General features: G+C 36.1%; 1 protein-coding gene across 1 annotated transcript in view; it reads right to left on the bottom strand.

The window, feature by feature from the left end:
• Positions 1-13551, bottom strand: part of TM9SF3 (transmembrane 9 superfamily member 3) — a 69187-nt gene that overhangs the window by 4131 nt on the left and 51505 nt on the right. The window contains exons 10-14 of the mRNA XM_055253971.2: positions 9040-9179; positions 6544-6612; positions 3198-3344; positions 2578-2661; positions 2379-2455 (exon numbers count right to left, since the gene is read on the bottom strand). Coding sequence (XP_055109946.1) covers positions 2379-2455; positions 2578-2661; positions 3198-3344; positions 6544-6612; positions 9040-9179 — 517 coding nt within the window. The remainder of the gene's footprint in view (positions 1-2378; positions 2456-2577; positions 2662-3197; positions 3345-6543; positions 6613-9039; positions 9180-13551) is intronic.

The following is a 13551-nucleotide window of genomic DNA, read 5'->3' as shown; positions in this document are numbered from 1 at the left end:
ATAATTTTTGTATTATGATGACATTCTAATGACTTCCAGTCTAAACAGTTTCTCCCCACCTGCCCCTGAAAAATGAAGCACTGAAGGCATATAAACCCATTAAAGAATAAATGCTGGGACATTGCCAGAACAGCAGGGATCTGTAAATGTGCCAAGATTTTCAGGCAGCAAGATGAAATTCCAGCAGGAAAAGCACTCAAAAAATTTAGCTAGATTCATTCCATTTTCTTTGTAAATGTCAAGATGTTACCTCTCTGGGTCTTCCTAAGATCACACATAGAAAAAGTCAAGTCAAGAAAATTTTTTTTAACTGTCTGCGTAATCGATTCTATACCTCACTGAATGCAGGTGATAATCAAGAAAAATCTCAGATAAAATAAAGAGGAGTCCAGTGAACAATACTCTGAAGAAAGGATGGCAAATAATACTGAAGGAACCTTCTGACTGCCCAAGAATAGTGATGTTTCCACCTGACACAATGTAGTTTTAACCTTCAGTCCCTCTCATCTTTCCCTCAAAGTTGGTTACTAATTATCACAGGGAATGGCTATCACAGCAGCTATAAATAAAACATGTGACTCTAACATAGAAAATGATCTTTCCTTGTGGAATGTTTCACTACTTTACAGACAATCTCATTTGTGTGTGCACACACACGTGATCAAATAGTGTATATGAACTGAACAGGCTCTTTTGATGGAGAAACAAAGCAATCTTGGTATCCCAAAGGTGTCCATAAATGTCACACCAAGACCTAGCTTTTAATAAGATTACCATATCTTATATATATCTTATATAGCCAAAGGTGGAATTATCAAATACACACATACATACATAAATAGCCAATGGCAGGTAAAAGAAAAAGGAGGAAAATTATCCACTCTCTGGAAATGTTTCCACCATGATTAGTCCCGCAGCGTTACATCATTCCTACAAAGTAACTAAGGGATCAGTCTCATTTATCAAGTAAAACACATCATTCCTACAAAGTAATTAAGGGACCAGTCTCATTTATCAAGTAAAACACTGAACCCGAAAAAAGTGAGTTACTTGTATGAGTTTCCCTTAAGTTACCTCTGCCGGGACTTAGAGTCATAAAGTTGTTCTGAGATGAAAACACAAGGTGTGGAATCCCACAGAGACTGTGCAGAAACACAGATACAATTCCAGAGGAGAAGGAAGCCCAAGGACTTTCAGCCTTCATCAATAGCAGCAGCAGCTACCCCTCACTGAGCATCTACCAGCCACCTGATGTTTATCCACATTTAATCACTGAATCCTCTTTATAGCCCTATGAGGTATTATTTCTATTTTGCAAATGAGTAAAGTTGAGGAAGAAAGGTTAAATAATTTGGCCAGAGTAACATGGCTACTAAGTGGGAAATTCACACCCAGAACAGACTGACCCCAAAAGGCTAGCTCTTTCCATATCTCACCACGTAAATGGCTATCCTTACTACCTAATAACAGTCCCAGCACTACACTTGGTGCTTTACACACATGACACTATTCCTCACAACTACTCTGAAAGATATGCCCATTTTACAGATAAAAATGAGACTTAGAAAGGTTAATGTGACCTCCATGGCCACAAAAAAAAGCTGAGCAACAGCATGGACATTTATTCCAGTCCTTTCCCATTTATCATACTGTTTCCAAAAGTTCTTTATTTTCTAGCTATCTCACACATTCTAGAGACTCTATCACATGGTGAAAACTATTACCTCCTCCTTTTAATAGATGATTATGATAGATCCATAAATAGTGGTTTTATCCCCACTTTACAGAAGCTTAGAGACCTTGGGGAACTAGATCAAGGTGGAAAGCATACATATGGTACAGCTAGAACTTAAGTCCAGTCTGTAGATACCCAAGTATGCAATCATAACAAGTAAACTGTGCTGTCTCCTAGGTGTCTCCTGGTTTCTCCAAGAATAGTCTGAGAAGTTTCCAAACAGGAATCATTCAGGCAACACCTTAACATGCCTACATCATGATCTTCCATCGAACCTAAGCTTTAAAAAATGCCAATTCTCAAGCCAGGCACAGTGGCATGTGCCTGTAGTCCCAGCTAGTTCAGAAGCTGAGTCTCTAAAAACAATAAATAAAATGAAAAAGCCAATTCTCAAAATGAATGAAAAACTGTGATATGAAATTCTGTGCTATACAGAATTACTAGAATTTCTATAAAAATAGAAATTAATAAGGTAATAAATTATGTTGTGGGGAAGAGTCAAAAGGACTGAAATCAGACTTGGGTTTATTTTGGTGTTTCTGATCAAACAACAGATAAAATTTCTTAATTTCCAATTACTGTATTTTTCTGATTTAGAGAAACTCAGATTTACTCATGATGTTCAAAGAATTTCAAAACTTACCACACATTATCCCCAAGGCTGTGCTAAATACCGCCATATATCCAAAGTAAAATGATGTTTGAAATAAGCCATACATCCTGAAATAAAACAAAATATATATAGGATATCCATTTTTACTTTCAACATAAGGCCTTAAATATTAGTATTTAAAGGACAAATTAGTTTCCTAAATAAAAGGTGAAAAAATGTCTCCACTTACTTTGTTTTGAAAAAATAGTAGTAAAAGGAATACATGTAAACATAGATTGCAGTTGATGCAGCAGAGAGAAAACTTGTCCATTGCCTGGTGGGGGGAGGGGGAGAAAAGATAAATCTCTTTTGAATGAATGGCACTAAAATAAAGATTTTAAAGCAAAGAATTTAATAAAACATCCTTTAAAGTCCTTTAAAACATTTAAAAAACAAACGCATAGACATGGTATTTAAATTTATCAACAAGGAGAACATCTAAGAATCAGAAAGCTCAATCTTGAATTTTGTCAGATTCCCTATTACCAGTGACCATAAATACACCATTTCCTTTTTCAGATCTAAGTTTCCTTGTGTTTAGAATGGAGCAATGCTTCTCATAAAACTCTTTTCATACCAAGCACTTTGTAAAAAATATTTCTAACATAGTACTCCATTAATACATTAAAAATTTGATATTGTTTTTTCTCTTAAATATGTATCATTTTTATAACTGGAAAAAAATCTCTATGCTATTTTAAGTAACAACATTTCTATACAGCTGTTTACTCCACTTGATAGATTTCAAAGGAAATGTTATTTTAAAATATTATGGTTCCCCCAAATTTCTTTCTACAAATAGGTACTTACCACCTGTAATCTTCTGCATTTAGTAGAAAATATGTGCACACAATAGTCACACAGACAGTCACAATGCACAGGATAACCAGCACCAGCATCATGAAGCCATAGACATAATAGATCTTATATGCCCAGAAAGACGTGAAGATGAAATACCTAAGTAAATGCAAGACACAGGTTTCCAGTCTTTATTCTTAAAGCTCACTCTGTTCTTCCTAAGTCTCACATTTTAGTTCTCATTTTTTTCTCACTTAATGACTTTCTTTCAAGTATCTTCCAACAGTTTCTCTTACCATGTCTTCATCAATTAAATCCACTAGAATTCTCTCAAAAAATATTTTCTTGGATAATCTTTGAAAAACAGATTCTTCGGTAGGGCATTCACCTCTACACAAACTGAATAAAACAGAAGCTTAAAGAACTATAATGTAGAAAAGAACAAATGAAAATAGCTAAAAAATCTGTATTTGTATCTATATTGTTTTGTAGATACAACACAATTCAAGCAATGTAGTTTGTATTTTATTAAATAGAAAAATAAGTTAGGGCAATAATGTATAAAATTAGGAAAAGCAGGCCTAAAGATCACTGTCTTCAGAGGACAGCAAGGGAAAAGGCTTTAAGATTTTTAATTAAGAAAAAGATCTTTCACTCTAATCCATTATCAAGTCATCATTAAATTACAACAGAGCCTTTCAGCCTCTTTTCTTTTTCTTGCTGCCCAGGCTGGAGGGCAGTGACACAATCTCAGCTCACTCAACCTCCACCTCCCAGGTTCAAGAGATTCTCCTGCCTCTGCCTCCTAAGTAGCTGGGATTACAGGCGCGCACGACCACGCCCAGCTAATTTTTTGTATTTTAGTAGAGATGGGGTTTCATCATGTTGGCCAGGCTGGTCCCGAACTCCTGACCTCAGGTGATCCACTCGCCTCGGCCTCCCCATCATTCATTCTTTCAAAAAATATTTACAGAGCCCCTATCATGCATCAGGAAAGCAGTGAGAACAGAACAGTAAAGATAACAAAGTCTCTACCCTCAAGAAGATTACTAGCTGGTTGGGAAACACCAGTAAAGATCATGATACACTGTGATATGTGCTACACGAATGCACATAAGGGCCATCTTCCCACTGTGGCTGAATGGGGCTTTATGGGGGAAGAAGGATCAGATAAGGAATGCAGAGGGTAAGCGGAGCTAGAAGAATGTTCCAGGTATGCCAGGCATGGTGACTCACGCCTGTAATCCTAGCACTTTGGGAGGCTGAGGCAGACGGATCACCTGAGATCGGGAGTTCGAGACCAGCTTGACCAACATCGTGAAACCCCGTCTCTACTAAAAATACAAAATTAGCTGGGCGTGGTGGTGCATGCCTATAATCCCAGCTACTCAGGAGGCTAAGGCAGGATAATCGCTTGAACCCGGGAGGCGGAGGCTGCGGTGAGCCGAGATAGTGCCACTGCACTCCAGCCTGCGCAACAAGCAAAACTGTCTCAAAAAAAAAAGAATGTTCCAGGTACTGGAGTAGCAAAGGTGAGCAAATAAAGGGAATCCACTGCATTTTGAAAAACTAAAAGTAATTCACTATGGCTAACACTTTAAATGAAGGGGAAAGAACTAAGAAATGAAGTTGGAGAAGTGAACAGGGCCAGTTCTTATGTTATAAAGACCCTTAATGGCCATGTTATGGAGTTGGGACCTCATCTCAATTAAAATAAGAAGTGTTAAGCAAAGAAATGACATGGCACCTTAAAAAGACCACTTTGGCTACCAAATGGGTAGGAGAATGGGTTTGAAGGTGGACAAAACAGAAGATAAGTTGAAGAAACAGCAGAGAAGTTATCTAGTGGAACACAGTGCCTGGAGAAGCACAAAGACATGTGGTTCAAAAGCACTGGGGACAGGGGCAGAAGGGAAAAAGAAGTCACAGGTCAAGTCTGGGTGAAGGCACAAAGCATTGTCAGAATGGAACTAAAGAAGTTCCTGAACCGACTTTAATAAACCACGAGTTACAGAGACACACACTCAAACTCCTAAGGTACTAATGCCCATAGCATATGCAGAGCTGGTAAGTGACAACCAAGAGTTGGTCCATATCTATTTATGTCAGTTGTATCTGTTAGTACCATTAGACTAAACTGACTAAATTAAATGTTACATAAACCAATAAACACCAGCGTAAAAAGGATGTGTGGTTACTATAAACATTATGTTGAATGCTTTGGAAAGATTTGATAAGGTTAGTCCCTTTAAAAAAGTTATAAAATTCGATGTGATTGAGACGGCTATAGACTGGGGGACAAATGTACAAATCTAGAAGGATTCTGCACTTAGAATGCTTCAGATAGGATTTTATGTTCTTGCTTCACTTTAAAAAGGCTGGAAAACACAATCTGTATTACGAATGTCAAAGGGAAAAAATGAAAAAATTCCAATGAAAAAAAGACCATGGCTCTATATTTAAAAAAAACAGTGAAGGATGTACATTTACTTGTCTTAAAATAAAAGATTATGTATGTATCTTTTAAAATAATTATCTTACATGAGCCAACTTTTTCAATTAACCAACTACCAAATCCAATTACGTCTGTTAAGGAGACTCTTACCATACAGGAGACAATCAGTAGTGGGGCATCTGGAAACATGTACGGCTATTTAAGTTGTCACAATGACTGGTATTTAGTGTATATGAGCCAAGGGTGTATAGCTGCAATATCTGAGAAAGTCCCATACGGTGAACTTTCTTGCCTAAAATAACCAGAGCATTCCCAACAGGGGGCACAGGGACACAGACTAAGAAAAGGAAGGCTTTTTTATTTTGCAATGGTGACAAAGGATGCAGATGTAAAGCACAGTAAGTGGCACAAGGTGGCATACCTCTTATCTCTAAATACATACACACTTCCTAGCACTCCTGCAAGCCTCTATGGAAGAAACCTAGGAAATGACTATGCATCAAAAGATGTCAGGGCCTAGACAGACTAGTAGGTAATGGTTTACCTAGTTCCCTAAATCCTCAGAAATATTTTTAAAATACAGTAAAAACCAGGAATTCCTTAAATCATGCATATGATCAGAGGCTAGTCTACCATTCTTTAACACATAGTTTTGATTTCTAAGATTTCCTCTTAGGTGAGGGAGGTCTAGAATACAATACAAAAAGGTATAAACATCACTTGAATATTTAAGAACACAGCCAACAGCAACCTTTATATAGCCTATTAGACCCTCTTCTGGAACCATGGAATTAACAGACTATTAGATGTTCTTCCAACTGATGACTTTACATGTTCCCTAACTCCTAAATTGTCTTACTATAATTGAATCCCTCAAAACATAAATACATTATCAAAACTTACATTTCAATAAAGATTGAACCAAAAGGTAAAATTCCACCCAGGCAAACAATAACCGCAGGCTCCATGAACCTGGAAAATATTAAAATTAATAGTAAACTTCTAGTATGATTTCCATATTATATAAACACTGATAACAGAAAGCAGGTACTTGACACTTAAAAAATCATCTCTAAAGGATAGAAACAAACCAGTAAAATGAAAAGCCAAAACCCAAAGAGGCACAATACATAGGTGGGACTTCAAATTAGCCATAGCTTATAATCAATATTCTTTCTGCATTAAAGACTGAGACAGTATATGAAGAACACAAATTACTGACACTGGCAGAACTTGAAAAAGTCTCTAAGTGTTCCCTCTGGTTCTGCTAGACTCCCGTAACTTCTTAGAACTCTACAGGCATTTATTCACAAAAAGCCAAAGGGAAAGAAACAAAGAGTCTAGAGACCTCCATTTGAAATAATGTTTCCCAAATTGTGGCCTTGCCATCTCTTTGCTCACTCTCTCCTTGGTTCTATAATTCGTTTTCCTACAAATTATACAATTAAAGTATTATGAGTTCTTATTTATAATGGCACCAAAGAAATAAAAAACAAAATTGAAACTTACATTCATTCATTCCACAAATATTTACTGACCGTAATTGGTAATTCCCCATCTGGATGCCTTCTCTTGTCTCTTATTTCTCTCCTGAAAGCACTGGCTCAAATTTTCTCCCTTTAAAACCTTTGCTGAGTCTCCCAGGAAAAGGTGGGTCCTTCTCCCATTCTTTCACTGCCTCTTGAAAATACCTCCACCACAGTATTTACCACGATATACTGTAACTGTCCAATTCCAAATACATGTGTGTAGATATATATAAAAAACCTCACTAGATTATAAACCCTGGCAGGCAGAAGCTATTCATCTAGGTATTTCCAGTGCCTAGCACAATACCTGGCACAAAAAAGATCCTAAACTAATAACTATGAAATTAACAAACTAAAAAACTGAGAAGAAAATTGTAAAATTTGAGAGCTGAAAAAGAAACCTTAAAATCATTTAATGTAGTCTTCTTTCCTTACTTTACAGGAAGCGAAGACTCACAGAGGTTAAAAGTGATCTGCCCAAGGTGACACAGTCAATGAGAGGCAGATCTAGTATTCAGATTTAGGTTCCCAGGATTATACTCCCCAAAACAGGGGCACACACAAGCCTTCCTATACCTAATTGCAATGCATCTCCGGTGAGGAAGCTCTCACCAGACCTCTCCTTCACTGGCCCTAGTGACTCAGAGGAACTTTTGTGACTTCTGACTATGCTTTTCCTTTAAACTTACCCTTCCCAGTAAGGATACTGATGGGTCCTAACATAATGATTTACAAAAAAAAAATTACTTTAAAAAATAAACTACAGGCCAGGCGCGGTGGCTCACACCTGTAATCCCAGCACTTTGGGAGGCCGAGGTGGGCAGATCACGAGGTTAGGAGATCGAGACCATACTGGCTAACATGGTAAAACCCCATCTCTACTAAAAATACAAAAAATTAGCCAGGCGTGGTGGCAGGCACCTGTAGTCCCAGCTACTCGGGAGGCTGAGGTGGGAGAATGGCGTGAATCCAGGAGGTGGAGATTGCACTGAGTCGAGATCACGCCACTGCACTCCAGCCTGGGCCACAGAGTGAGACCCCATCTCAAAAAAATAAATAAATAAAATAATAAACTACAAAAATTCTAACCAAAGTCTCTCATAAGCACCAATCTAAGGAAAGAAAAGAATATGGCCAATTCAAACTATAGGGGCTATTTTATTCATCCTCCATTTCTATAAATGTCTACATGCCTCCATGTCTAGAAAGGACAGAGCAAAATTATCACCTATTTGTATAAGCACCTGAATATGCTGTATTTATAATCTGGTAAAATATCTAGTTATTTTACCAGATTATAAAATAATCTGGTTATTATAAAAATGTAGAGTCTACTTACTATACAACTGTTCCTATAAATAGGGAATGTAATAAATGTACACTAAATTGTACAGTACTAAAATATCTGGAAAGATAGTAAATATTTCAGGTTCTGCATGTGATAGCATCTCTGACATTACTGATCTGCCAGCTCTGATGCTGTACCGTAAAAGCAGCCACAGAGAATACGTAAACAAATGGGCATGGCTGAGTTCCAACAAAACTTTATAGATAAAAACAGGCAGCAGGCCAGATTTGGCCTGCAGGATTAGTAAAACCGCAGCTTTAGTTCACACCCACCTCTACAGCATAGGAAAGCATTTGACTTAACTGTAATTGGCACGATATTCAGAAAGTGGAATAAGGGTATAATTTATTATTACTCTTAACAATGTAGGTTAAAGGAAATAGTAAAATGAACTTCTTAGGCTCAAACTTAAGATTGTCATTCTCATAAATACATACCAATTCTAAAGTTACATGTATACAACAGCCTTAAGAACTTATATATTGTGTGAAATAATCGCATAAGATTTAGCATTCTCTTTACCATTTTTTCTCCGGTATAGGACGAGGCACAGCATTGACACGACAAGGAAAGTTGGGCTGACCTGACAGATTTCGGCCAAGTATTGTACCAACAAGATTTAGAGGAAGAATAACAAAAAAACAGATGCAACAAACGGCCACCTGTAAATTAAATAAAAATGTGTGATTACTCAGAGAACAATAACATTAATATAAACAAATAAGAGACACAATTTAAACACAATTTGATCACAAAAGAAAATGTTTAAGTTCAATATGAGCTAAAATTGTGCAAGAAGTACACTAATGAAAACAAAAAGGTGTGCTTTAAAATATTAGAACTAAACTGAATACAAGTTGAACTAGTTCTTATCCAATTTGGTTTTCCATTCTTTACTATTCTCCACACTATCTCTGCCACAATCCCTTTTTCTCCTCTTTCACTCTCAGCTGTCATGCTTTTTTAATATATTTATCCATTGTCTTTCATTATTATAACCAACTTACTTATCTGGCTATGCTTTTTGAGCTCATCATAGGCACTAAGAGCTTTATATGTGTTATTTCCTTATTTTACAGATGAAGGAAAGGAGACTCAGAGAAGGATAAGTAACTTCCCATAATTGCATAGTTAGTGAAGAGCCAGACCAAAATTTCAACTCAGATCTGCCAGCCTCAAAGCCCACACTCTTTTCTATTCTACACTACCTTGGAATCCTAATAGAAGCAGATCGCTATCTATGTGTCACTAGTAAAATAGTACAAATATTTTTCTGCCCATTAGTAGTGCAAAGCCTAAAATTATAGAGAAGACCATACGGAGATTCTAGAACCAAAGTGGCCAATTAGAAACATATTTATTTTTGTGACTTTTTTTCTTTATAAAATCAGCTCTTTTCGGCCAACCATCTAATTAAGATCATTTCACTCTGAACTTCTGTAAAATGGAGTAGAATTGAATCACATCTAAGATCTCTTTAAATTATACATTTTAGGTTATAATAAATAGAAAGTAAAAGTGAGAGAAAAACTGAATGAAACATGTGAAGACACTGATTGAGAGAAATGAAGAGGTATAGGGTAGAAAATCCACAGTGACTGCACAAGAAGGAAAGATCTCTTTGAACCAATATTAGTCAAAATTCTTCATTAGATCCTTTTGTGTGTGTATATGCGTTTTTAAACAAGCCAAAGGGTATCGTCATCTCCTTTTCAGATAAAACATAAATATGTGAGAGTTACAGAGCTCCATAATACCATTTTAAACATCAGACTCAGGAACTCAATTTATCTGTGTTTCGGTTTAGGCCTAGGCCTATGAATAATATGAATTTATTATGCTCATATTAAAATACGTGAAATGTGAAAAATAAGCAGGTGTTTTTAAGATAGTTTAAGTATTATGTTATGAACTATACATGTCGTAAATATGGGGAGTGATAAATTCCATCTCAATTTTTGCTTTTACTTTCTTAATAACTACAAGACTCATAAACCTTACCACATTGTAATAAAGACCTATATATTTTCCCCTTAGTTTACCAGAACTCGAATTTCAAATAAGAATTAAAGAGAAAATGAAGAAAACATTCCTATGTTGAATTACATGGTCTAGAAGAATGGTTTTCAAACTGTTCCAAAGAACTCTCAGGTCCTACTGGAGAGCTTCTGGGATTCCACAAGCATTTGATTTGAATATCCTTTTGAAAATAGTTTCTTTTTAAAATACTTTCAACTGTAATAAGATATATACAGATCAAAGGAGTTCTATACCAAATATCAGTACACTGGAGATATCATAGCCAGGTTAACTCATTTTCAAGCAAATCTCAGAATAAAGTTTCTCCTGCTTATCTCTGTGTATATACTGAACTGAATGAATTTTGTCACTGATTAGGAAGGCTTGTAATGCTATATTGGTCTTTTATTCTATCTCCTTCGCCTCATCCCAATTAAGGCCTGCTCATATTTGTTCACTAAAAATTGTATAAGCAAAAGTACTACTACAGCACAATGTGTGTGACAGGCAATTGAGTGGCAGCTGAAGTGAGGGCACATCTTGCCTTCTGTGCACGTAACAGTGAATAAAGGAACCTATAGTCTCAAAAAGACATTATCAATTGCTTAGCATTTATCAATATTTTCCCTTTTGTTGTCCAACTTTTTAATATATGATAAAAAATGTGAGTAGTTTGTTAGAAATGGTGATTAAGCTGTGAAACCAGTTCCCTACTCCTTTATGTTCAAGTTCTGGATGAAGTTACTTGAAAAATACTACAAGATTGCAAGGCAAGCTGCTAAAAAAAAAAAAAAAATTCACATGGAATGAACTCATTTGTGAAGTAAGAATTTTTCTCGATACTGATAACTAAATACATTGGGTGCTGAAGATAAGTAATAGCTTACTTTATTCATACCCCTTGATATTAGATTTGTATTCATCACAACTTTATTGCTCTTATTAAATTTAGAGTGTTAAAAATACTTAATTTGCAAAATATACTAATAAAATCATCTCTGTATCTGTTTTCCATCTGGGCTTCCACATTATTTTGGAATGAAATTTAGCAGCTAAGAGGGTCTAATATATTGGTGAAAACCTGGAACTCAAATTAATGTGGGGCTCTCCTCTATTCCCCTAGTCACTGTTCAGAGGAGAGTGAAAGCAGGCAGTGGGGAAAAGAAAAATTTACTCCATTTTGAGGGCCTCCCTTATCTACAACAATAACAAGTTAGAATCAAGTACTGCCTATTGGTGCTTAATACCCCAAAGATCTACATACTGATCACATCTCAATCTCAGACAAGAATTTGGCTATTACTTATTCTATCTTTGCTTCCAGACTGGCCTACAGGCCAATATCTCTCAAACTTAGATGTAAAAACAAATTTTAGCAAATGTAATCCAACAATATATAAAACAAATAATATATCATGACAAAGTGAAGTTCATCAAATGAATGCAAGACTGATTAAAGATTAGAAAATTAATGCTTTCACCATATTATGAGAATTAAAAAAGAAAAATCACAGATCATCTCAAAAGATGCAGAAAATGCTGTTCTAAGATCGAACACCCATTCAAAATTTAAAAAAAAAATCTTGCAGCATACTACAAATAGAAAGGAACTTTAACAAACTGATGAAGGGCAGCTACAAAAAAAATAGCTATTATTTTAATTAACGGCATAAGACTAAATGCCTTCCTGCCAAGATTGGGAACAAAGAAAGGATGTCTGCTCTTGACACTTCTATTCAACATTATACTGCAAGTTTTAGCCGGTGCAATCAGACAACAAAAAGAAATAACAGACATACAGATCAAAAAAGAGAAGTGAAACTGTTTAAATAATTTGATAATCTATTTTTTTAAATAACACTATGTACCCACAAAAATTAAAAATAAAAAAATTTTTGATCTATGTAAAAAACTAAAGTAAAGCAACTAGAACTAATAAGTGAATTTAGGAGGGTTGTAGGATACAAACCCAATATCCCAAAAACTGTTTTCCTACATGTAGTCAACACTCAAAAATAGGGTGTAAACTGTTCTAGTCCACTTACAAGTGGATTTTCTTCTGCCTCTGCCACCCCTGAGACAGCATCCCTGAGACACTCCTCCTTCTTATTCCTCAGCCTACTCAACGTGAAGATGACGAAAATGAAAATCTTTATTATGATCCACATCTACTTAAAGAATAGCAAATACATTTTTCTCTTCCTTATGATTTTCTCTTTTTAAGAGACAGGGTCTCACTATATTATCCAGGCTGAAATGCAGTGGCTATTCACAGGCACGATCATAGAGCACTACAGCCTCAACTCCTGGGCTTAAGTGATCCTTCTGCCTCAGCCTCCTGAATAACTGGGATTACAGGAACAAACCGCACACCCAGCTAACCTTATGATTTTCTTAATAACATTTTCTTTTCCCTAGCTTACTTTATTGTAAGAATGCAGTATATAATACGTATAAAATACAAAATATGTGTTCATCAGTGAGGCTTCCAGTCAACAGTAGGCTTATTCGTAGTTAAGGTTTTGGGGAGATTTTCAGTTGTACGGGCAGGAGGTAGGGGTCAGCACCCCAACCCTCATATTGCTCAAAAGTCAACTGTACTCTCATGTGCCACATAACAATTTTTTTTTTGGTCAATGATGGACCACGTATCTGATGTTGGTCCCATAAGATTATAAGACTGTATTTTTACTATACCTTTTCTATGTTTACATACACAAACACCACTGTGTTACAATTGCCTACGGTATTCAGTACAATAATATGCTGTACAGGTCTGTAGCCTTGTAAGATTAGGCTATAACATATAGCCTAGGTGTGTAGGAGGCTATACCATCTAGGTTTGTGTAAGTACACTCTGAGATGTTCACACAATGAAAAAATTGTGTAACAACTCATTTCACAGAACATATCCCTGGCATTAACTGATGCATGACTGTAATAGCAATAAACGATCAGAATTTGAAATTTAAAAATGGCCGGGCATGGTGGCTCATGCCTGTAATCCCAGGACTT

This window comes from Symphalangus syndactylus, chromosome 2 (genome assembly GCF_028878055.3).
Source record: "Symphalangus syndactylus isolate Jambi chromosome 2, NHGRI_mSymSyn1-v2.1_pri, whole genome shotgun sequence".
In the NCBI taxonomy this organism is placed as follows: domain Eukaryota; kingdom Metazoa; phylum Chordata; class Mammalia; order Primates; family Hylobatidae; genus Symphalangus; species Symphalangus syndactylus.
Note: the sequence above shows the minus strand (reverse complement) of the source record. Positions and strands in the feature narration are given on the sequence as shown.